General features: G+C 43.2%; 2 protein-coding genes across 2 annotated transcripts in view; both read left to right on the top strand.

Moving 5' to 3' along the window:
- The first annotated feature begins 3,546 nt into the window (after positions 1–3,546).
- Positions 3,547–5,679, top strand: znhit2 (zinc finger, HIT-type containing 2). The gene is made up of 2 exons (XM_041947954.1): positions 3,547–3,618; positions 3,835–5,679. Exon 2 carries the CDS (start codon positions 3,896–3,898, stop codon positions 5,630–5,632), a length of 1,737 nt encoding a protein of 578 aa, XP_041803888.1. The 5' UTR covers positions 3,547–3,618; positions 3,835–3,895; the 3' UTR covers positions 5,633–5,679.
- Positions 5,680–6,495: 816 nt separating this feature from the next.
- The window catches only part of lrpprc (leucine-rich pentatricopeptide repeat containing), a 61,546-nt gene continuing 41,894 nt past the window's right edge, over positions 6,496–26,147 (top strand). The window contains exons 1-22 of the mRNA XM_041947184.1: positions 6,496–6,701; positions 7,701–7,903; positions 8,109–8,231; positions 8,526–8,647; positions 8,861–8,919; positions 9,032–9,118; positions 9,730–9,856; positions 10,056–10,200; positions 10,300–10,457; positions 10,623–10,728; positions 10,896–11,003; positions 18,534–18,652; positions 18,751–18,841; positions 19,641–19,710; positions 21,729–21,756; positions 22,812–22,866; positions 23,707–23,813; positions 24,538–24,615; positions 24,782–24,844; positions 25,021–25,134; positions 25,233–25,363; positions 25,668–25,753. Coding sequence (XP_041803118.1) covers positions 6,496–6,701; positions 7,701–7,903; positions 8,109–8,231; positions 8,526–8,647; positions 8,861–8,919; positions 9,032–9,118; positions 9,730–9,856; positions 10,056–10,200; positions 10,300–10,457; positions 10,623–10,728; positions 10,896–11,003; positions 18,534–18,652; positions 18,751–18,841; positions 19,641–19,710; positions 21,729–21,756; positions 22,812–22,866; positions 23,707–23,813; positions 24,538–24,615; positions 24,782–24,844; positions 25,021–25,134; positions 25,233–25,363; positions 25,668–25,753 — 2,386 coding nt within the window. The remainder of the gene's footprint in view (positions 6,702–7,700; positions 7,904–8,108; positions 8,232–8,525; positions 8,648–8,860; positions 8,920–9,031; positions 9,119–9,729; positions 9,857–10,055; positions 10,201–10,299; positions 10,458–10,622; positions 10,729–10,895; positions 11,004–18,533; positions 18,653–18,750; positions 18,842–19,640; positions 19,711–21,728; positions 21,757–22,811; positions 22,867–23,706; positions 23,814–24,537; positions 24,616–24,781; positions 24,845–25,020; positions 25,135–25,232; positions 25,364–25,667; positions 25,754–26,147) is intronic.

Below are 26,147 nucleotides of genomic sequence, written 5' to 3'. Positions count from 1 at the left end.
AATGTTTTTATTTAGCCTTTATTTAGCCAGGAAGGCCTAACTGAGATTAAATGAATCTCTTCTAGAAGAGTGTCCTGGCAATGATAGATCACAGAAAATATGACAACAAATCAGAAGTGTGATTAAAATCATGACTAAAATTTCTAGTAAAAACAGATAAAAGATTCCATTCTGAAAAAACATAAATAGCACATTAAAACATGAACCCATGCAGTCTCAAAACGCATTCAAATAAATAGGATCAATCTAAAAAAAAACAGCCTAATGAGACGTTAAGATTCTAAAACACACTCAAACATCAACAGCCTGAGGAGAGAGCACAACGTCTCTGCAGCAATGCTTTGAATTCACAAAGCGAGACTAAAGTTTGCATTTTAGATCTAATCAAAATGATGTATTGCACCCTTATAGATTATTACAAAAAATAGATACACATCAAAGCGTGGAGGAAGGGAGTGAGAAAGAAAGAGAAGTGAGTGAGAAAAAGTGAGCAGAAAAAGCCTCAAATCTGGAGCTGCAAAAAATAACGGTACATGGAATCACTGGTGTAGAAAAAATAATAGTACATGAAATAACTGGTGTGGACTACTGTGATACGCTGGACCCTCTATTTCCTACTGGGGTCAAGAGAGACAGAGGCAGGGAGAAAGTTGACTTCTAGAGTGCTGTGGGGTTTCCGCTTGTTTCTACTGTCACTGCTGTCAACAGCCGCTTTAGGTCACTGAGAGGCTACCGCTCCATCTACCTGTGTTTTAGCACATCACATGCCGCACTGCACCCGGCACACACTCAGAGGGAGAGTCCGCTGGCTGAGGCAGATCACGGAGCTGCACTGGAAACAGGGACTTGTTTATACGGATTGAGTGACCTGGCAAAGGCTGTCAATTAAAGGCAGGAAGACAGGGAGAAGGGGAGAGGAGGAGGAAGAGGAGGAGGGGGTTGTCTGTGATGCCCTCTTGTGAAGAGGTGAAAATAATAGGTAAATAATAGATCCTGGAGATGAATTATTGAGGGAGTACATTGATGCGTTGATGCCGTGGAGCTGGTCCTACATTCCTGGGTTCATTCATGAAAAAACCCATATGGAGGAAAGGAGGATGAGAGGGTGAGGAAGATGCTGTCAGGTTTCAGCACATTCATTGGCACAGCCTATTTTCAGCATCTTAGCTTCATATTTATGCAATTTCCAAATAACTTGTATGTTCTGTTCCAAAAGAAAAGAGCATTCTTGTTCTGTATGCTGCTCCCTTTGATTCGAACATGTTTCAGTCAAACATTTAAGGAACATTTATATTGTATCATCGATGTCATTGGTTTGTTATATTTATCCATTTTATGCAGCTATTTTTTAAGCTTTTTATGTATGTCATATATGGTATACAATGTATACCATATATGACATAGGAGGAAAGGAGGATGAGAGGGTGAGGAAGATGGAGGATGCTGCTGAACTCCAGGCCAGGGCACTCCTGTAAAAGAGATTTTTAATCAGTAAGATGCTCCTTTCCTGGTTGAATAAAATATAAGATTATATCCAGTTTATATGATGATATCTTCCCAAAGACAACATTGTCGTGTTATAATTTCCTCATTCTAGTATATGTTGCACTTTAATAGCGCGTGAGGAGAGGGAAAAGTTGGACTGAAGTCAGTGAGTCAAACTGAAACACTTGCTTCTGGCTGGACATTAGACAAAGACAGGACATTCCACCCCCCAACACACACACACACACACACACACACACACACACACACACACACACACACACACACACACACAGTCCCCCTTTTGGGTGCCCTATAGTGCCAGATCCTTTTGAGCTGACAGGTGACAGAACAGTCTACATCAACATAGGTCTACTCTCTTTTACTGCAGACACACACACACACACACACACACACACACACACACACCCTGCTGCTGTACAGTAGACTGTTCCAGACATGCCAGGGCTGGACATGCCCAAAAGGCAGAGCCTGTTCTCTGTCACCTATCAGCTGGTGGCAGACAGCGGGATGTGTGTGTGTGTGTTTGTGTGTGTGTGTGCCTGCCTATGCTTATACTGTGCATTATATTTTCTTGTACTCCAATCTCAGCACCGATATTAGTAGAGCAAGTAAAGTAGAAGAGCATGGACGGAGCTCCACGTGTGCTACGATAAAGCGATTTATTTCATACTCATGATAAGTTACATTTTCCTGTATCAGAATAATATTTTAAATCCTCTACCTTGTCTGTATACCAATTGATGCGACAGGGGCGTTTAATGGCACTAATGATGTGCATCCGTATGTTTAGGATAATATAATGGATAGTATAATGAAACGTGTATAAAAAAATGAAGAATATGTGTTACTTTTTGAAGTAAAAATAAAAGAACAATTAATAATGTAATTAAGAGATTATGCCCATGTAGGTTTTTATAGCTAGAAAGTGTCTCACAAGCGCATCCTTGCAGTCATGACCTGCTGGCCAAAATCCCGCTGTTTGTTACATGTCATACCCATCTGTCATGTCTGTTTATACTGTCAGCTAAAAGCAAAAACACCAAACCTGTGCCCAGACTTATGCAAAGAGAACAAAAAGCTTTTGCAAGCCTTCATGACCTGAATGAGATTCTGCATTACTACATATCATCAACCTAACAGTCAGTAAGTAAGCTTGTGGATTTGGTGTATGGGGTTCCACCATGTCACATGACATGCCAGGGAAGGATAAAGGAGACACGAGGAGGCAGCAGCCCACCCAGGACTGCTGGCACGGCAGCCAGGGGCGGGGCCAAGACAGCATGGCACACGTCGACCTCAGACCCCCCTCCTCCTCCCCCTTTCCCCATGGGCTCTGACAGGCGGCACGGGAACCCCTTGGCCCAGTGAGGGGTGGACAGCCATCTGACAACTCCCCACCTGCATGACCTTTACCATGCTTGACCCCCTGCAGGAGACAATCACCTCATAGCAAACAGCCCCACGGGAGATGTAGACACACAGCACAGCCAGGAAGAGACACAAATAGACAGACATGCATGATGCACATACAGATTGACAGAAAGTTAGGCAGAGGGACAGTTAGTCAGACTGTGACAGGCATACATGCTTGTGATGAGTCATTCAAATCTGGCTCGTTGATTTCCAGCAACAAAGAGGCTCTAGTTTAAATAACATCCCAACTTTTCATCATAACAACGGTTTGTTGACTCATTTAGTTGCTAAGTCTATGGATGAGCTCAGCTTTCAATCAACCATCTTAATTTGGAGTAAACGAGCCATTTGTCCTTGTGGGCAGTACCACTACAAGTGCCTCATGACACAATTATGATAGATTTGTTGAGTTAGTTATTCAGCAGGTCACACAGAAAACATTTTCTGTGTATATTATTATTATTATTATTATTATTATTATTATCATTATTGTTATTAGTAGTCGTAGTAGTACTGTTAGCTCTAATAGAAGGAGTATCTGCTGTAGTGGTGATAATAGAAGTACTGGCACCACGTGAACCATTACTACGAAAAACAAACCGCGACTTTAACTTACCGATACGTCATCAATAGGCGACGTGGCGGCTTGATCGGACAACAAACGTGAAACGTTGGTGTTGGTGCAAATAGTAGGAAGTAAGTGCGACTTGTTCTTTGAGATATTAACGCTGAAAATAGCCTGTCGCGTTGACATTACACGTTGCCAGAAAAGACTTCTTTGCGATCTTTAAAGTAATTTTAAATCGGTTAGCTAACGTTAGCACCTCAAACTGTCACATCTCCGAAGTGACAGTAACGCAGCTAAGGATAAATGCATCTTGCTAACATAAGTTTCGTCTGTTCATTTCTTAGGTCACCTCTTTTGGACAGCTTTTTTGCTACAGCATCGTGCTTCGGTCCAGTTCAGCCGCTAATGAATCCATTAATTAGACGGAGGCTTCCTCCGTCTGTAAGAAGTCTTCTGACAGACATTGGTCCAAAGGATGAGTGGACTGACCCAGAGCCCGACACCGTGACCAGAGATGGGATTCTGCTCCCCGCCAGAGGAGCTGCTTCTGGACAAGAGGAGTTTCTCACACCAGCCGAGACACAAGCGGGAGAGGCTACAGTGGATGGTAGTAACGCCAGAAGGAGTGCAGTCTGCATGTTGTGTAAATGTAAGCCCTCTTGTTACACCTGCCCTCGGTGTAACCTGCATTACTGTGGCTTGGCTTGCTACCAAAGCCCAGATCACTCTGTGTGCTCCGAGGAGTTTTATAAGGAGTCTGTGCTACAGGAGCTGAAGGACATGGGGAAAACAGAAAGTGAGGGGAGAAAGAAAATGCAGGAGGTTCTTGTGGGACTCAGACAAAAGGCGGAAAGGACAGATGGGGGCATCGAAGGTTTGTTAAAGGAAGCGGGTATTATGTCAGATGACACAGATGAAGGGGAAGGAGAGGCAACAGAAAAAGTGCAGGTTGTGGAGCTCCTGTCCAGGTTAGCAGAGCTTCAGCAGTCTGGAGATGGGAGTGAAACAGACATTGAGGCTATTTTGAGAAAGCTTGAAGAGTTTGGAGGAGGTGAGCCGCTGCCTGGAGAGCTGGATGAGGATGCTGAGCATGCAGAAGGGGAGCTGGACTTGGCTGATCGGCTCTCAGGGCTGGATATCAACAAACTTTCTGAAGAGGAGCTGTGGGGACTTCTCAGCAGTAAAGAGAAAGAGAGGTTTGTGGGTCTGATGAAGGGTGGAGCTCTTGGCGGGCTGGTTCCCCTGTGGAAGCCATGGTGGGAGGAGCATGAGGATGGAGGGAGAGCACTGGTGGAGGTGCTTGAGGAAGAAGTGAACAAACTGGAGAGACAAAATTCGACAACTGTGGGTGAACTGGACGTTGATAATAACGTCAAGACATCTCAGCAGAATCAGGGCGAATCAGCCACGAAGTTGAAAAAGATTAAAGGAGGAAAAAGAAAAGAAACAGGAAAGGGCAAGGGAAGTTCAACAGTTCCTAGTGTCCCTCCAATTTCTGCAAAAATTCCAAAGTTAAGTTCATTGTGTGCAAACCCATCTCCCCTGGTATGTTATGGTTTGGTCAATGCGCTTTTTGGATACACTTTCACCCTGTGCCTGCTTAACAATGACACTGATTCACTGATGTTTGAGTTCTGTGACATGATTCTTGCTCTGTCTGAGGCACTGAACTCAAACAGGGTGTTCCACTCTGTCCAAGAGGCCTTGGACTGCGGAGAAGCTCTCATTTTGGGTGAAGGTTACCTCGACAAGGAGGATCCTCTTGCCCCGGCCAGGGCAGTGGAGGCCGTGGCTCACATCATGACTGGCAGAGACCGAAAAGATACTGCGGGATACTGCTTGGCATCCTTGAGCCAGCTTCGCTCCGTGCTCTCCCAGGCCAGAACAGCCCTCTCAAAAGAGGGGGAGGAAGGGGCAAGGAGACAGAAGTTCTTCCTGGCAAGCAAGAAGTGTGAATTCTTTCAAGCTTGGGTGTTGGACAATGCACACCAAATTCGTACAGTAGCTATAGAGCTGTGGAACGAACATAGTAAAAGAGAGAGTGTAAGGAGCAGCATGGAAAAAGCAAAGACTGTAGTTGAGGAGAACTTGAAGACAAGGAAGAGCAAGGGGAATAGCAAGTTAATTGAAGAACTGAACTAATGATTTCTTTCTTGAACATGCTGATGTTTGTAAAAGTTCATGATGTAATAAAAATATATGAAAACCTACATTTCTTCTCTCACTGTGAAATTCAACCAGCAATACAGTTTAATATCACTTAGCATAAAAAACATTGCCACCCTGAAATGTATGCAGACATTGCTTTTATTTGATTTCTACAAGCACAAATCAACAATGAGAGTGTAAGATTATGACAAGCTTTAGTATATGAGATGTAAATTCATAAATTGACAATGGAGTATTTGCTTATTTGGGTGTACACATTTTTATTGGACCTTTTGCTCTCATAAGTTTTTAAGGTATACGACTAAACAGGCTCAAATTGAACAATGACATTCCTTTCATTTGTCTTTGTGGGTTTTTACGTATCTATTTACTGGAAATAAAATCAAAGGAACAGTTTGACAAAAGTCCACTTGCTAGCTTTTTTGGGAGGCTCAGCAGGCTTAGCTGTCCCTGAGATAACATTGCTCAGTTTTTGTTCTCCATGGCAACTGATTAGAGTCCATCTCGTAAATGGCTGAAACCTACAGATAAAGCCTGTAAGTGAACCTTTTTGTAAAGCTACTGTTTCCAAGGTCAAGCATGATCTCTCATGCTCAAAATGTGTGTGTACAGAGTATTATAGATACACTATATACGTATTATGCATGCAAGTATTTTATTATCTTTTCATCTTCAGACAGACACTCACATAGAGAGAGAGAGAGAGATTTACAGATGTATAGATATATACAAAAGATTAGTTTTATTTATAGGGTATACCAACATCACCACTCAGTCTAACACAATATCACGCCCGTGCTCTCGCGGTGCTTTCTTTGACGGGTCACGTGGTGCGGATGCCCTTCTACTGTGCGACAGAAAACATGGCTGCGCTCTTGAGATCGGCGCGTTTACTCAAACTTTCGTCTTCTGGCTTGCGTCAGATCACAGGGACCAAAAGAACCGGACCGCCACTCAGTCGGCTATACAGCGGAGCTCTCGGCGGCAGCAGAACCGGCATTTGTTACCGACAGATCGGCCATGCCTTGGAAAATGCGTCCAGGTATCACGCAGTCAGTTAGCCGGTGTAGCCGCTATACACGCGTGTGCGTGAAGCGGAGGTGTCATTGAGGCTCAATGACAACCGGAGACACAAAGTATTCACACGAATATGACCTGCACAACTGAATATGGTGTGCGGATACATATGGGATTGTATTAGAATAAACTGCCTGTAACGTTAGTAGTTAGCTGCCTGCTTAGGTAAACATGGCTCCTGTTTTGTACAAGCTGATGATCAGACGTTGTATAACCATGATGCTTACAGTCTATTTCACGATTTTAAGTTAAGCTAATTATGTTAACTTAGTTCGTAATGACAATGTAGCTGTTAGCAATCAGCGCTGTCATCGTGGGTTTGGGACTTTTTATTAGCTTAAATACATGCTATGTTTTAGCAAAAGGCCCATCATTGGAGACCATCCGCTGCACGTTGCCATGTAGCTAATCTCATTCAGATATGTTATTGTCGCATTTGATATTGAACATGCCCAGCACTTCATTAATGGAGGAACTCTGACCTCATCTGATGTCATAGACAACGATGCCAGATCTGCTGGTGCTCTTTCTCTCAAGGTCATAGCTCTTAACAAAACTACAATCAGCCTTTGAGTAGGTCTGATATTGACCTTTATTTTCGTTGCTGATTATTTTCTCCACAACCAGAAAGATATTCTGTTGACTATGATGGGGGAATAAAGAAACCAAAAAATATTAACATTTCAGAAGCTGAAATCACATCATTTTGACTTTTTCTATCTTTAAATTAATCAATTCATGATTGTAGCTCCACTCTTGAGCAGGCTGAGTATTCAGAGACCTATCTTTGTTCCTGCTTCTTCAACATGTCTAGTATTGTGCACTCACCACATCCTGTGCTACTCATATAATTGACCCACAAAGAAAGCACATTTATCTGTTTGTGTTTGTGTATTGATCTCATTTTAACTCCTTCCATCCATCTCTGTCCCCCTCTCTACTGTCACTGTCTTGTCCTCTACAGTCGTGCGCTGCCATGTGCAGTGGGGTGTGTGCGGGGCTATACTGTGGCCACGGAGCAGAAGGATGACACTGGCGTTGCGATGCAGTCCAAGCAGGCGCGGGAGTTTGACTGGGCTCTGACCAAGTTGGACAGCTCTGTGAGGAGAACCGGTCGCGTCACCAAGAGCCTTCTGCTCAGCATCTTTCATGATATCTGCAGGACAGGTAGGCTGGCAGAACAATTATCAGGGCTTTTAAGGTAGGATGTCAGATGAAAGGGGAGACCGTTGACTCATCTCGTGAATATGAGCAACATGAAGCTGTAATTTATATTAAACTGAGCATGTTTTATGTTTCTTGATATTGAACCAGCTGTCTCTTCTTTCTTTCTTTACATCTGTTCCCACCTTCTTCTCTTCTCTGTTTGCAGGTTATCCCAGTGGAAATCAGGCCTTGTTACTGCTGCGTAGCTGTGGGTCCCTGCTGCCAGAGTTGCCCATGGAGGAGCGCACTGAGCTGGCACACCGTGTGTGGGAGAAGCTGCAAGATTTGGGTAAGAGGCAGCACCAATGGAAACAACCTAACTATGTTATGATCCAAAGAAGTTTCTGGTCACTGCTGCTGAACTGAAAGGTGTTTAACAATGGTTTCAAATATGTTAACTATTAGAATAGTGTTTGATTCATGTTATTAACCTGGAACTGACTTGGTGACTGTATTTGACCTTAAATTTCACTCACAACATTCATGAGAATTGCCAACAACTATGTTGTTTTTTTATTATCACTGTATGATGTAGGTGTTGTCATTATGTTGATGTTTTAGATTTGCACGTTGTTGTCCCCAGGTGCACAGTATGATGTCAGTCACTTCAACGCCTTGTTGAAGGTTTACCTGCAGAATGAGTTCAAGTTCTCCCCCACTGACTTCCTGGCCAAGATGGAAGCAGCTAACATCCAGCCCAACAGAGTAAGCACTGTAGTACAGAGAACAGTACTGGCACGAAATCCCATGGTTAGATTTCTGTTTGCTTCAATCCATCGACCAGAACTGTGGAACAGAAACATGAAGATTCTGGCTTAGTTGATTATGCAAGTTGATTCTTCAAATCCCTTTAAAAAGAATAGCACCCAATCTGCCTTATACACACACTGTTTGATTTCCTTTTGTTTCTGTGCACAGGTTACCTACCAGAGACTCCTAGCAGCGTACTGCCAACATGGAGATATCGAGGGAGCCAGGTGAGCACCCTCTCTGTCCTGCTCAGGAACAGAGTTGATGTTATATTAACACTTCGGATTTACCTGTTTCTTTTTTTCTATGTCATGTTAACTCTATTATTTGCTTTCTCAGCACCATATTGGGTTACATGAAGAGCAAAGATTTACCTATCACTGAGGCCGTTTTCAACTCCCTGGTGACAGGCCATGCTCGTGCAGGGTGAGCATCACTGCTTTTGGTCTTGAAGCATGCCGTGTTTAACGGAACATAATAAGTGTTAGTGTTGAAATAAGCAGATAATTTGCCGGTGTAATATGCAGGAGTTTCCTAAAAAACAATGTAAATGCTCACATGAAAGGTATCCCTCTCAACTATCGCTTATTACCCACAAGAAGTGTGCGCCAGTGTATTTGTCTGCGGAGACCCTGCCCTCTGCCTGTCTTTTCTTATGTTCTTATTGTTTTGTTGTTTTTGAGACATTTCTGGGCTGCAGCATTTTGGGCAGTTGGTGTGTAGCCCCCAGCAATTAGTAGCACGCAGGTGAGGTCGGGACTTTTTGAAATGGTAGCAACAACGATAGACATTATTTTCTAAAATATTTGCCAGGTACTTTAGACACATTTTTCTGCAGGTAGTCAGGTACACTGCTCTTAAGTCACTGCCTCATGTAGGTATGTGATGCTGCATGTAGTACACTGGGCTGTGTGTTTTCTGCTGTCAGGGGCAGGGGCATTGTGCTTCTGGTGAACCAAGTTTAAATGTTGACAAACAGTAATGAACAACATCTCCGTAGTACATAATTAAACAAGCTATCATCTGTCACCATGCAGGGACATCGAGAGTGCTAAGAACATCCTAAATGTGATGAGGGGAGCAGGAATTGAACCGGGTCCTGACACTTACCTTTCACTGCTTAACGTTTACGCTGAGAAGGGAGACCTGGACAGTCTGAAAAAGGTGTGTGTGTTTATTCGGTTGGTCGTCGAGATGTTGCTGATGAACATTTTATGCATGTGCTTGCTTGTATGTGATGGTTGCCTAATTAATTGCTCCTCTGTTCTTCCCTTTTTCCATCCATCGGTCCTCTCTGCCTCACCAACTTGCTCTTTCCATCTTCACCTCCTCCTCTCTGTCTTCCTCCTCCTCTCTCTGTCAGACTCTGGAGGCAGCAGAGAGTGCAGATTGCAGTCTGATGGACAGGGACTTCATGCAGCTCGTCTTCACCCTGGCCAAGGCCGGACACAAGCAGCACGTCCCAGAGATGGTTGGGCGCTTCAGGCACGAGAGGAGTTACATTCCAGGTACGCACGCACCCGGACCTCGGCAACTAATGTAGCGTCATTGAAAATACTGGGGCACCGTGCTTAGCACATTAAAGCGCATTGTTGTTTTTCTTGTAGATGCCATGAACTTGTGCCTGAGCCTCATCACCCATGGCCTGGAGGACGTAGCTTTTGACGTCCTCAAGACTTTCCCCACAGTGCAGTCTGACAGCCTCAACTCACAGTCCGTCAATCAAGGGAATTTCTTTCTCAGACACTGTGTCAACATGAACGTGGTACATGGACTTAACGAATTTCACCCTTCGCTTCCCTAACGTAGTCATACTACACAGACACATGCTCATAAACTGAGTTTTTACAATATTTCAAAGAGTCGATACTTGTCAGCATTTGGAGAATTAATTTTAATATTTTGATTTGTCTTTGTGTGTGCATGGCAGTCACTGGAGAAGATAGGCCTCTTTTGCAAAGAACTCCAGGAGTTGAATATGCACAGTGAGCCACTCACCTTCACCCTGTCCTGTGCCCTGGAGGCCAAAAAGACTGGTACAGCACAAACTCTCATTTCCATGCATTTAGAGAGACCTTTACATCCAGTTTGCACACAGATGTGTTGTCATTCAGTGTTTCTACGCACACACACTCATCTATTGTGCATTTGGTGACTTGTAAATAGAAAATAAAGTTAATCTTGTACTGTTTTATTTTTGCAGCTATGTCTTTTGAGCTGATGAAGATGTTGAAGGAGCAGAACTTTCCCATAAGGCAGCACTACTTTTGGCCCCTCCTCACTCAGCATTTGAAAGACAACAACGCAGCTGGTACACACACACACACACACACACACACACACACACACACACACACACACAGACACCTTTTTAGTTAATACCTAGGCTGATTTTGGGAAATAATGTACACATGGCAACTTTTATGCTTTAAGTTAGTAGCTTAAGAGAGAGCAGCAGATCTTGAAGTTCAATGTGGCCAACTGTCTTGAGAAGCTTGTAGGTGGATCTTAAAGCCACTCCAGCCTCATGTGAACAATCACATGTGTATGTGAGAACCTAGTGGGTGCCACAGAGCCCCAAGGAGGAGAAAATGTGTCTGCCAGCTGTTTGTGCATCCAATCTGAAATGGAAAGGGTTTTTTTTGGGTAGCCATGATAGTAGCAGTTTATGGACATGTGTGTTATTTTTACGGTGTAGAGGGGATTATGACTTTCTTAGTCCTCTGTACCAGAAAGAGCTTTTAAAGGAGTGTTTCCCTCAAATATTAATGCCCCACAGAGTGGTCCAACTGGGACAGATTTCACTGGGCTGGGGCAGTCAAGGGCAAACAGGTCTGATCCCTGTGTGAGAGAGTTGGAACAGGCAGAGATGAAACAACACATGCATGCACACTCACTCGCAAACACACACATGCAGGTCTCTCTGGAGAGCTCTAGGAATAGATTGCAAAGTTTAGAAGAGGTCCCAACTCCCCATGTTAGCCACTTTGGACAGATGAGCTCTGGACCAAAAAGACTCTGACTTTCAGAAAGAGCGCTCAGACATGAATGTCATCGTTTTATTTCCTCTTCCTGATCTTCAGTTTCTGGGCTCTTGTAGCCTCCTGGGTGCAAGTCTACAGGACATTTTGTGACTAATCAATCACGTTCCTTTTTTTCTATTACAGAGTGAAGGCTACAGGCTAAAATATCGTATAAAGTAAAGTTTTAAGTGTGTAGATTGCAGTTAAAATAACAGTTATAGACACTGATTATTTACTCAGATGTCAGTGCCTCACCAACAAAAAATCTTAGAAGAGATGACATTTTAGCAGTAAACCTGGTGTTATGTCATTTCTTGCATAAACTGACTACATTCATGTTATAGACACTTTATCAGCAGTGCAGAAGCTGATTAAAGAAGAAAGTGGTGCACAGTGTGTAAGGATGGCTGAACCCCATGGCAGGAGGCACCTAAGGTACCTTGTTAGGGGCACTGGGGGGACTTAGTAGCCTGAAGCATCTCCCTTGCACATGCAAACACACATACATGGATGCACATACAGGCCTGAGGCTGAGGGGTCAGAGGTCATTTTGCTCCAGTGGCTGTCCTCAAATCATTTTTCTTTTTTTCATCAATGAGCACCCAACCCCCAACAGATAGCTGATCCCTGTACAGTCTTAATACACCACACTGAGTCTCTGTGACATCACCCACAGGTTTCTGAAGAGCTATTATGAAGCTCAGTGTCAGTGGCTCCAGTCGTTGCCATCTACGCAGCGCTATGCATCACCAAACTCCTGGGTAATCTAAAAAATGAGCAAAAAGTTGGAGCGTCTGCGGTGCTGAGGTGGACCGAATGTAGCTGAAACCGAGCGGTTAGCAGCCATGCCTGTAATTACGCATAAATTTAAGCCTCAATATAATTTAAATGAGTAACTTAAAATAATATTCACTGTTCGGACAGATTAAAAAGTTAGCTATTGAGACCAAAACCGTTTGTTGTATCAGGCTGTTGGCATGTTTATTTCTGCTGTAAAGTCGGTTATTTTAAAATGGGGCTCTAAGGAGATGGACTCGTTTTTTGGAGCCAGCCTCAAGTGGCCATTTGAGGAACTGCAGTTTTTGGCACTTTGCACAGGCTTCATTTTTCAGCCCTGGATGTTGTTGCTTGCGTTGGCAGTTCGACAGTCACACAAACAGACAGTTTGTGAGCCATATTTTTAAAGGGAAACAACACCAGGCTGAAAAGCTGCATTTCACGCCAATGAAAGTTTCAAGCCTCTGTTAGCTCTGATGACACCCAAGTAAAGTGTGCTTTATTCCTGTTTATTTTGTTTGTGTAAAAATGGCTGATACTACAAGGTGAGTTCATGGGGAATTATGCTTGTTGAAATGAAAAGAACAACTTTTAAAAATTCAGTTTACGTCCTGAAAAGGACTGAAAGATCTTTATCTTTTCAGTTCAGTTCAGTGGAGATCACAGTTCATGTACACGTCAGGCAGATAATCATTGTCCCGTTGTTTTCATTGAGTGGGCGGCTGGACATCGAGCAGTCCGTTTCTACTGAGCCTCTGTCAGACACTTTGTTTCTGATGATTATTGATGTCTTCAAGTTTGTCTTCTCTATCTGCCACTTAAGATGGTTTAATGGCTCTGTACTTGTAGTATATGTGAATATTTGTCTTCCCAGTTTCTGTCTGTGCTGAAAAATGGTCCTTTTCTCTCCCTTGTTTTTGTCAGCGATGAGCTTGTGGGGTAAATCGTCTCAGTGACAGATAGCCGGCGTTTGTAGACTTGTCAGAATTCACAACTCATTACGAATGTACCCTGTCAAATGCATTCAGCAGCGGCTTGGCTTTTAAGTGCTTTATTTATGCTGAGCTCTGGCTCTCTCTTTGGGGTTTTTTAGAGCGATTAATAAATTATGTATTTTTCCCCTGTCAGCTAATTGACAGCATTTGATCTGGCAGGGAGGAGAAACTGGTTAGACCAGTGTGGCGACGCTGCAGGTTGGCTTCTCTGTGCGGTATGGACGGATTCTCAGTTTGAATGGCGAGATGCTTCAGTGCCTGGCTTGGCAGCATGAAGAAGAGGACTAGACATGAGTTAAACATGCACAACCACACACACCTGACACACACTATTACTTAAATTCTCTAACCGCGTAGTCTCAAAGTCTCACGGATACATCAGACGGCATCTGCTTCTGAAAGCAAGAGGCCAGGAAGGGAAGCGGAGAAACTTCTCTTTTGCTCACACACTCGCTCGTTTCCGATGGTGTTAGCCTTAACCCTCATGAATGATGCAGCCTCTGTTCCCCCCCCCCCCCCCCTCTGTCTCACTAGTGCTCTCTCGCACTCATTGGCTGCAGGAGGTGTGTGTGCGTCCACATATGCGAGGGCAGGAGGGGGATTTGGGGGGGGGGGCAGTGCAGGTGATGTGACTGATGCGGAGTGACTTGATTTCATGTAAATGCAAGCGCTCTGAGGGAATTCACTTTGGATTACGCGCCCCACTGTGCACGGCCCATGAAATATTAAGCGCCGTGTCACTTTTTGTCCACAGGTGTCACTAGCGGGCAGAGAGGCCGGAGCAGTAGAATTGGAGGAGAGCACGGGGGGAGGGATGGGAAGGAATAAGGAGAAGGGGGGGGGGTCCCTTTGCCTTTTGATGAGGTGTGGATTTGGCGGGTTTAGCGGAAGCATATGCTGGCCCATACTTCCCACCTGCCGCCAGCAAGTCACCGCTTGTCAGTCCTCGCGACGCTGCGCCCTCTTATCACTTCTGACATGGCGGAGTAAGAAAAAGAGGGAGGGGAAAGTGCAGAGGAAGGGAGTGTTTTTGGCCTTGTGTGTTTTGGGTGATTGAGAGACGCAATGCCTCCCTTGTTCAGTCTACTTTTCTTCCTGGTGTCCCCCTCCTCCCCCACCGGACTCTTATTTATGTGACCTCATCTTCAACCCTTTCACTTTTTCTTAAATGCAGCCCTATCTGTCAAACAGAGTGGGCTGCATTAAAGAATCACTGCCACAGCAATCTGTAATGCAGTCCTCCATGAACTCTGGTCCAGCCTCGGCTATAGTTAATTGGTGGGACAAGAGCCAAGCATCACCTTGATAAAAAGAAAAAAAAAATGAGGTCAGTGAGGATGAAACGGCAGCTTTTCGTGCCTCATAAAATAGAAGTGTTCTTTTACTCTCTTCTGTTTTCAAACAACGGCCCGTCATTGCCTCGCAGCGAACAAAGTCCACCTTTAGAGAGCCATAGACACGAAGAGATGGAGAGGCAGATGGTGTTGGAGGAGAAGGAAAAGGAAAAGTGACAGGTACTCATGTCCAAGGACGGGAGGGGATGACAGCGACCGGTTCGCTCCACTCCTCTTTTTCTCTCTTTTCTCTGTCCTCACTTCTCGTCTGTGACAGTTAACCTGAAGACATGAATCTGATGATGATATCTTGTGACCACTGCCATGCTTAACTCACTACTTTGATACTTCTTGCCTGGATGGTATGTCAGGCTTTATGCTGACCAACATGGAGAGGCCGCTACTCTCCTCAGTTCTCCTCTGTGCCAAATCTTTATTTAAATTGTTCAGACAGCGGAGGATGCCAAAAAAGAGTTACAAACATATGAGGGTTATGGAGTGAAAAGTAAAGACGTAGAGGGAGACCAAGAGAAATGAATCTACACAATGTCACATTTTATTTTGTTTTGTATCTTCTCTGATTTTCTCATTTGTTCTCAACTCTTTTTTTTTTTTTTTTTTTAATTTGATTTTTGTTGGGAAGTTCTCCACATTTCAAGTTTTTAGGTTAGCTGACTTTCAGGGCGCCTTGGTGTGACTTCCATCCACCAAGTTCATATGGAGACTTTATGCAGGATGGCTGCCAGTGTCACAAATCTTTATGTAGCAGTCATGGAAAGAGTCTGAAGTGCTTGTGAGGAACCGACTAGGTGATGCTGGAGACTGTAAATTAAGCTGAATCACAAAGTTGCAACGCAGAAACGTTGCATGAGACCAATGAGCAACAGCAAACAGGCAGTATGCTGCCAATTTCACATCTTTACCACCTTCAAATCAAATGTCTTCCTCTCGCAAAAGTATGTTTCAAGTATTTGGGAAATTCAAGATTCAAGAGTCTTTATTGTCATTGAGCATGTCAATGAAATTTTCATTGCAACCCCCATGTAAGGAACAGATAGTAAGAAAGATAAGAAGACTAGAAAGAATAAAATTAAGATAACTACAATAAAATAAAATAAACCAACATGCAATAAAAATATTCGTAAAGCAATTAAAAATATAACATAATGAAAATATACTAAGGCAATAAAATATACTAAACAATAAACAATAAAATATGGAAGTGAAATGTGCCAACAGAATAAAATATACAAGCAAAATAAAATATACACAGTGAAATGTACCGACAGAATAAAATATACCAGTGGACAATAAAATATACCAATGAAAATGAAATGTGCAATATACTAAAATGTATATAATTTAGTTAAGTGTATGTGTGTACTAAAAGTTGAGTACACAGAAGGTGCAGGTGGAGGTGGATGTATTCCTACACATTATTTACAGTATTTTACTATTTGTATTGCAAAAATGAAAGACTACCAACACAAGGTGGTCGGGAACGTCTTCTGTCTCCTGAACAGGAAACTAATATCACGAACATGGTCCTAGAAAATAATGCAGCGATTTGTGTCAGCAATCTCACCCTTTCTTCTCAGCAAAGTCAGTTGCCACCATCATTGCAATTGCAGTAGTTTGTCCTTTCTCTCTTTCTCTTTATTGACAATGTTAGTTAATGAGCTTTAGAGATGCTGGTAGGTGTAATTTGTTGCCTTCGGACAGAACCAGGCTAGCTGTTTCCTCCGTTTTCCAGTCGATGTGTTAATTTAAGATCTTCATTCTAACAATGCAGACATGGGAGTGGCATATGTAAAAGTTTTTTTTGTTAATAAAAGCTGTATTACAGTAGTATCACTCACAGGCAAGCTGATGGCATTTCTTAATAGCTTATTATTGCTTAGCTTAATAAGACATGCACTGACTTAAGCCATAAGCCTGTAAATCAGAGAGTGAAAACTGAACAGAACAGCATGAGGTCAAAGGGTTAAAAGCGCTCTGTCACAGACTTGACTTGCAAAAGAACGCACAAACACGCTTGTTGGACGACCAAAAAGTGCTGATGATCATGAAAGCTCACAGGCGGAAGCTGGAAAGCGTGCTTGAGAGAGAAGGCCGGCTTGTGCATTTATACCTCCAGCTCTCCATTCACTTGTTTTCTGTCTGCCTGGCTCACCGTGAAATTGATTATGGATTATTCAGGAGGAAAGCAGGTGCTCCCTCTCTTCTTTCATAAAAAAAAGGCTGGATGAAAGCGATTAGAGGGTAAGAATGGACGGGCGGAGGGCAGAGCGGATGGATTCTCCATTGAGAAGAAAGAGGAAGATCGCCTGTTTACTTTTTCTTGAAAGCAGGGTAGATGGATAGTGAGAGGGGCAGATGAATGAGTGATATGGACGAAGGGGATGGACGGATGGAGTGGTTCAGGTAGCCTTACCTGGGGTAATGCAGCCCCAGCCTCCGGTTTTAATGGCGTATAAAAGCATGGGACTCATCTTTTATTCAGCTAAAGAGAGAGACTGCCAGGTGAACACATACATCCCAGGAGGATGCAGAAACACAGAGCCGTGGGTGTGTGTGTGTGTCAGAATCGTGGAGAGTAAATACACACAGAATCCTGAGGTGTGTCGGCTCAAGGAAGCACTTTAGCGTAGTTTACTGAAGTCCACATGGGAACACGGTGTATTGGTACACTGGATGCAGTCATATATAGCATATAGATGTACCGAAAACCACATAGAGACCCATCTATGCCCTCATTCAGACTCATGTCCTTTGTGGGCACGCTCCCAGACATATGCAAAGTGCTGCAGTGCCTCCTGCATATGAGCTCACACACACTCTTGTAGGCACGTTGAGAGTGTGTGAGTGGCTGTTCCATATGCATGTGGCTGTTTTGGCCTCCTTCCCCGGGGCAGGACCGAGGGCTCTGCTGCAGTGCAGTTTGACGGTGCAAGAGTCCACTTCAGGCCACGTGCGTGTTTTTGCGCATGTATCCTCCAGACCAAGGTGGAGATGGAAGCAGCCATTAGCATTTTGTCGATGGAGGGTGTGTGAGAGAAAGTACGTGTCAGCTCATTTCTTAGACGCATATTTAAACAGTGCTTACACATCTCTCTAGACCGGCACATGAGCGTGAATGCGTGTATCTGTAAAAGAGCAGCATGTGATTGAATTAACACAGTCAAACAAAAATGTGTTTGCTCAAAGTTTTGGAATACAACATTTAAACTAGAAACTAACCTCAAACTTGTTTTGATCCAGATATGACAAATATACTCAATTACATCTGCCATCAAACAAACACCAACTTATTCAGCTTGCATTCTCGAGGACATAAAGATCATCCAATTTAAGTCACTGATGAATCATTTAAGTACAAATACCAGACCTGCATTTGTTACAGCTTCCAAAATTGTCCCCCATCATGAGTTCCCATGATGAACATTTTCACTATTTTCTGTCATTTTTTATGAGAAATATGACATTGATTTGTCAGGAAAAACTTATGACATATGAATCCTCAAAAAACAACTTTGTTGCACCCCTGAGCTCACACTCATTTTATTTGTTAGTTTTTATTTTGGCTGTTATTGCAAATTTTGTGAAAATGCCTCTGTTACAACACAAGAACAAGCCCGTCCAACTTGTATTCAAAAAAAGTTGATATTGATTACTTTTTGTGTGTGTGTGCGTGCGTGTGTGTATGTTACAGGTGTGGTTGAAGTGTTGAAGGGCATGCAGGAGCTGGGGTTGTCCCCTGATGCCGACACTTTAACCATCTACGCCCTTCCTGTCTTCCCCAGTGTTGCAGCCGGTCGACAGGCTCTCAAGGTAATCCATAAGTGTGCGTGCGTGCGTGCGTGCGTGCGTGTGTTCATGTGCTTTGAAAAGTTTTTGCTCACTTAAAAGTGATTTTTTTTTCTGCTCAGGATGCAGGTGTGTTTATGGAGTCAGAGGGCTTCTTGTCTTCAGAGATTCGCACAGTGGCTGGTCAGAACCTGGCTGAACTCTACACCATGTGTAAGAACACACACACACACACACACACACACACACACACACACACACACACACACACTCTTAACGTGGCCCAAAGAAGCTGTGCTGCATCTGAAGCACCCATCATCATAAAAATCGCCGCCTCGCCTGCGGGCTAATTGGACACACACACAGACACACACACTCATACATTTGCCCACTTACTCCTCTGTGCTCATCAGGCCTTTTAAGAGATTAGTCTGTGTGAATATGTAAAGAGCGAGAGCGAGAGGCGCCTCAACTGGCAGAGGAACGGGTTAGAGAAGGCTGTTACATAATGGATGATTCTTCCTGTTTTCTGTCTTTCATCTCGTTTTAGTCTCAAACAGCCACCGTTCGTTTTCCCATACCTCTTTATGTATTTCACACTCAGGCCGATGGATTTTTCCCCTCTTCACATTACGACAGTTTTCATTGGTTTTCAACATTTCAGATATTTTAAATCCTTTGCTGCGTTTGGCTTCTTAAATTTAAGAATTTCCTGCTTTTTTTGGGTTTTATTTTTCCTTTGGACTTTTGTTCAATTTAGATGACCTCGGGCACTGGAAACTGATTTCACTGATTTTCAATATTTTACAGATTCCCGCCTCTGCCCCTCATACCCATACTAAATAATAATTAGCAGAATAATTGTGAATGAAAGTAGTCGGTACTTGCAGCCCTGCAAATCTTATTCACTGTATTTTCATCTTGAACCACATCGATCCAGTTGAAGGAAAGTTGATGCTGTTTTTCTTTCTCATCACTCTCATCGCTTGTCTGTCTTCTCTCTATTTTCCAGTGTCTGATCCCGCCTTCCCCACAATGGACCTCAGTGTTTTCCGCAGCGGCCTTAGCCGGGGCTTCAAAAAGTGAGTCAATTAGCCCGTCCGCTATTTATGTCTCTATGTGTTCTCCATCATTTGATATTCCATATTTCTCCATGTTTTGCCTCTTAACTCCTGAGTGGAGTTTTAGGCAGGCCTGTAGCACTATGGAGGTCACTGCAGCATATGCTATGACTATGACATGTGCAGCCTATCACACCATCTACAGCGTCTATGCGGGCAGCTGCAGGGAAAAACACTCCATCTCACACACACACACACGGGTGCCTCATGCATATGGAGGCCGTCATCCCTCTGCTCTTACCCCAAAGCACCGTGGGAGATATGTAAATTAGCAGATGCCCACCACTGCCCCTCATTCCCTCTCTCCCTCGCACACACACAGCCCTAGGACCAGGCCCTGACCCGTGGGCTTTTGTTGAAGGGGTGTTTATGAATATTTACAGTTTAACACTACACGCCCACGCAAAAACACCCTGGCCCCTGAGCCAAGCTGGAGGTGAGTCAAAGAGAAAAGTGCTGACTTGTCTGCAGGGACCAAAGTTATTTCTTCCTCTAAAAAGCCAAAATACGCTCAGTTGATCTTAACTTTGAACTTTCCATTCAGCCAATACACTCCTTGTTGTGACTGATGTGTCCATTAACTCAGGTGTATGTTGATAATTTAACTGAACATATAATAAATAATGTGGCTTCCCCTTTTGAGAAATGTGGAGTCTAATTAAGTTTTTTGGAAAGTCATGAAATCAGCAGTAGCATCCGACATTCGGTTCTTGACAGCAAAGTTTTATACCTTTTAGTTCAAAGACATAAAAAATAATGTAAATGCAATTTTTTAAGGAAAACAGGCGTCTTAAAAGTAGATACACGACTGCAGCGTGTGTGTGTGCGTGTGTGTGTGTACCTTTTTAGATATTAAATCAGTGCATCCACTAATTGTTTGCCCGTCTTTTTTTGTGTCTGAACCCGCTTCCTCTCCTCCATTTGCTTTGCTCTCATTGCTTTAACACACACATGCACACACCTACACACTCTTCTGACTGTTCGGTTGCCTGACAGAGTCATAATTGGGCTTGTCACTTGGGGAGTGTGTGTGTGCGCGCATGCGAGCGAGCGCTGTGTCGTTGCAATGCGGGACCTGCCCCTGTCAAAGACAAGGTCAGGGGATAATTTAATCATTAAAGACCTCTTCTTCTCTCTTCTCCTCTCATCTCCCCCTCTCAACTCCTTTCCACCAACTAGCTGACAACGCCAGAAATGTTACACGTTGTCATCATTTAGTGTGTGTGAGTGTGAGTGTGTGTGCGTGTGCGTGCGTGTGTTGTTTCCTGGGCTTTTGTACTGCCGTCTCTCCTCTCTCGTGCGGTGGATCGAGTGTGTCAAACTGAAAAATCTGTCGCTCTCTCTTGTATTGTACTACACTGTCGCTTCAGTGGCTATGGCAACATGACACGATCAGTATTATGGTCACTTGAATCAAATACTAATTCCTGCCAGAAAATTAATTAATTCACCTTAGATCATTGTACTCAAATTTTTTTTTTTACACTTGAAAACAAATTTGTAGTGTGCAGGTCGTTGGATATTCCAAATTTGCAAAGATTTATAGAAATATAAAAAAACGCTAATATATTCTTACAAATTTAAAACAATTTTCACATTGTATGTGAACCTCATGCGTTTTATGTATAGAAACTTGAAATAAGTGAAACAGAATAAATTTTAATTCCTGGTCCATCGACAGTACAAACAATTAAAGGTTTAGAGACGTTTCGCAGTTTTATGATTTGGCAGCTTTCCACTTATAAATGATCTTTATGGGTAAAACAATGGCGGGAGTAAAAATGAGCGCTAAGCAGAGTTTGTAGGTGTGCATTGGAGCAATCACTGGAGAGGAGGATTAATACCCGTTTGAAGTATGTGTGGTGGAGGTGCTTCTTAAAGAGATGCACATTAACCCTGACGTGCATGGAGTCTTGTTGACCCACTGGTGGTGCATGTTGACTGTATGCTCATGTCTTGTCCTCTACTGCCCCCTGCAGGTCCAACGATGTGGAGACCATGGTGAAGGTAAGCCCGCATGGACTTCTAATTTGGAAAATAGTTCAGTAGCTGAAAATGATAAATAAAAAAGAGCCTAAATGCAAAAAAGAGGACATTTAATTAAAGTTCATTGAAGTTCAAACTAAACTCTGCTTTTTAAAGGCGCTTGGTGAATCTATTCCTCACAACATAATGACTATGACAACCGGTTTACTCACCATCTGCTACATCCTGAATTACATTTAGGAAGAATATACAATATGACAAATGCCATCTGCTGCCTTTTATGCAAATCTCCTTATGGCACACTGAGTGTATAAATAAAGAAATATTTAGGATGGATATTCAGCTTCAGGCAATTTTATGCAAGATGGTTTACAAACATAAAATCACACAATTCATTCACACACATAAAAATCTTCATAATGTTATCACTACAAAATGTAGAAGGAAAATAAAGTAAGTTAAAAAAAATAAAAGAATTGTTGAGAATTGGATAAGAGGCAGTTTAGCCCGCAAACCCGTCTGTGCAGATGTTGTTCTTTCTCATAACTACTGTGCACAACTCTGATTCCAGCAAAGGCGTGACGCTGTATTAAGCAAAAATAAAACAGAATGAGTCCTTTTTTACATATACTGGATTGAAAACAGTGAACGACAAAATATTTGATCTTTTGCAGCATCAACTTCATTGATTTTTGTAAATATCTGCTTATTCTGAATTTGATGCAACACATTTCAAACAAGTTGGGACAGGAGCAACAAAAGACTGGGAAAGATGTGGAACGCTCCAACAACACCTTTTTGGAACATTCCACAGGTAAACAGGTTGATTGGTGATAAGTGATAGTATCATGATTGGGTATGAAAGGAGCACCCTGGAAAGACTCAGTCAGTCACAAGCAGCTGTTGTCGGTAAACACAGTTTGTTTGAAAATGAATGAATTCTGTTTTATTATTACGTTTTATGCGGCTTCCCAACTTTTTGGTATCGGACTGGTAGGGTCTCCTGTCAGTTTTTAATTAACGTCTTTGCCCTGTTGTGTATGTATTTGTATTTCATTTGTTCTTCTTTATTTCAGATTACTGAGCTCTTGTACAAAGACGAGCGCTTCTCAGCAGGCTCCGACCCTGCTGGTAAGGAAACATTTATACACAGTTTTGTCACTGCCAAGTCAGGACATTCATATCGGAGGTGTCCTTGTGTGCAAGGGGTGTGTGTGTCAGCGAGAAAGAGAGAAGGAGGATGCCAATGTGTGTGTATCATCTATCACATATCAGTATTTGATATGTGATCGATTAGAATTTGCAGACTGCAGTCTCTGTCTTGCTGACTGTTTATACCTCGGATCACAGAGTGTATGTCTATATGTGTGTGTTTGTGTTCAGTCTCAGTAGCAGGATACTGCTGACGGGCCCAATTCATGTCATGAAGCCTGCGTGTCTTTACGTCCAGCTTTGTGCATGTGTGCGTGCGTGTGTGTTTGTGTGTGTGTGTGTCAGTGTGTGAGTGAAAGACCTGCTACCGCCATCTGAGGAAATAGAGCCTGGCTGCTGACACAGCGCTGAGTAGTTAAATGTGTGTGTGTGTGTGTGTGTGTGTGTGTGTGGGGAGCGTTAGTGTCGCTCCGTGTCAGCGTGTGTGTCACTGAGAGTCCCCAGCGCTGGAACTGTTGTGTGTGCTGGTGGGAGCGATGGAGACTGTTATCCATGTCACATCCCATTAGACGACATCTGCTTGTGTGTGTGTGTGTGTTGAAGTAAGGGGAGGCTGTCACTGCCGACCATTGCACATTCACTCACACTCCAACCCAAAAGCAGCCTCTGTCAGCAGAAAAGGAACGCAAACACACACTCTGCAGAGGTTACAGAAAAATGTAATAATAATAATGGGTGCAGTGACTGACACGGTGGCAAATGAAATGTATTCCCAAGACAACTACTCACTGTGCGTGTGTGTGTTTCCTTCCCGTCCAGAAAGGACATCCTACTTCTTGTACTATCTGATCGACAGCATGTCAGAAAAGGAGGTGCATGCACAGAAAGAGAAACTGCAGAAATACTTCAATCAGCTACAGACTCAGGTAGACACACACACACACACACACACACACACATACACAAACACACATGCCAGACTCTAATATGCTGTATATCCATTTCATTCATAACCTTCCCACTTAAAAGTATCTTACACACTCTGATCTAAGATAATTTGCAGCGTGTAATCACGACACAGATTATTCACAGTATATATGTATATAAACACACACACACACACACACACACACAGCAAAATACACTCACATGACCTCCTCTCCTGTGCACCATCTCTGAGGAGTAAAGGTTTGATTTGGGCCATCCAGACATGTTGTGGGAGATTAAATTGTGCTTGTGTGCATCTTAAGTTGCTGTTTTTATAAGAAAACGTAATTGAATATCAGCCAAAACTTACCATAATAATAAAGAATAGATAAGTAAACATCTTACTTTCTGAATCATATTTACCTCTCAGTAAGTGTTTGTGTGTTCTCCAGTTGAAACTTCAGTATTTCCAACAGCACCTGAATGCAACTTTTTCAACAATCATTTCCCCACAAATTCAAACTCAAGCTCTGTGACAGCCTTTAAATGAAGCTCTGGTGGAGTTAAATAACCCAGTCAATGGCAGTGAAGTAATTTGTAATTAGTTTCCTATTTTGTCCTCGTTATGTTCAGCAACTGTCCAAACGTAGTTCTCAAACACACACAGAACACGTTCAGCTGCTGTTGTGCTAACAGCTGATCCTTCCTCTTGTTTCTCTGCAGAACATTACCATTCCAATAAACATCTACAGAGGCATCAGGAACACTCTGGGGTCCCATAATGTCCCAGAGCTCATCAAGGTATAGTTCAAGTATTTACCTTTTAATCATAGAACTTCATTCAAGTACATAAGACTCAACAGCCAAGTGCACTTTATGACCAGACTGAGGATGTATTTGTACTGCTTATGTTTTCTGTACTGCCCCAATGATGTTAACTGTGTCTGCGTGTTTGTGTGTGTGTCAGGACGTGATTGGTTTGCTGCAATCCAGAGACCAAGAGTCCAATGGCTCTCTGACAGCTGTCCATGTAAGTAAGACGGTGTGAGTGTAAAGAAATTCATACAAAATGTTCCAAATGCTTGAACTCTGTTTCAAATAAAGCACAGCAGTTGGCCTCATTTTTTCCTTTTAATGTTTCAAGCCCATGCACACGTTATGCATATGGTCATGTACCTGCGTTCGGCACCTGTCTGTCTCCATCAGGGAAGCGAGGAAAAGGTGTTGGCACTCGAGAGGAAACTGGCCGAACTGAAAGAAGAGAAGCGACCATTAGGCGTCATTGTCAAGCAAATCATCCAGACTCTCTGCGCCGAGGACGTAGGATTTGTTCGAATAACTCCCAGAGCTTTCTTTTTCTTGATATTAGCTCCCGTGTTCAGTCCTGAGGTTTTTTTTTTGCTTTGTAATTTGATCAGAACCTGCACCGCGCCCTTGAGCTGAAGCAGCAATATGAGGAGGAGATGACAGTCGGCGGCTACGTCAGCCTCATGAACCTGTGCTGTCGCCACAACAATGTGGAGGAGGCGCTCAACCTGAAGAGGGAAATGTGAGTGGAGCAGGACACACACACACACACACACGTACTCATTAGACAGTGCTGTGACCAGTAGTAGACCATTAAAGTTTAACTTGAGTGGTATTAGGGGAGACATTAATGCAGGGTCCAGCCGCTCTGTTGTCGGGCTAAAACGCAGGAAACTCACCCCTCTTCCTCCCTTGTTTCCTTCTCTTCACTCACCACCTGCTTCCAGCATCTGACTGAACTCAAACAGGGGAAAGTACAACAGATGAGTTGCATTACTGTGAGTGGAATACATTAATCGAGTCTGTCTCTCTCTCTCTGTCTGTAGAAACCGCAAGGACTCATCAGTAGCGCTGGAGGGCAGTAAATACATCACACTGATCAGGACCCTCGCCATGAATGGCAAGGTGGAGGGTAAGTTCCTCTCAGGCTGCAGCTAGTGTCTAGTCTGCCGGCTTCTTTGAGTAATCATTCAGCCTCTAAAGTACCAGGCTCCAACTCTCAAAAACCAAAAGATATTCAATAGCAAGTTTTCTTGAAGGATTTAAAACGATTAATCAGTCATCAAAATCGTTCTTAATTTTGCCTCCATTCACTAATTGGTTAATTGACTAATCCCACGAGCTCTTAGTTCCTCATTACTTTTTCCTCGGACAGTAAGCCGGATCAAAGTAGATCAGGCTTGAACTTAAAAAGGCTGCTGATGTGTTTGTGTGTGTGTGTGTGTGTGTGTGTGTGTGGTTGAGCTTGCGTGTGTGTCACCAACTCTGTCACAATCTGTCTTTCTCTCTCCCTCAAACCCACATTA

This window comes from Chelmon rostratus, chromosome 11, assembly GCF_017976325.1.
Source record: "Chelmon rostratus isolate fCheRos1 chromosome 11, fCheRos1.pri, whole genome shotgun sequence".
NCBI classification, from domain to species: domain Eukaryota; kingdom Metazoa; phylum Chordata; class Actinopteri; order Chaetodontiformes; family Chaetodontidae; genus Chelmon; species Chelmon rostratus.
This window is presented reverse-complemented; position numbering and strand designations above follow the sequence as displayed.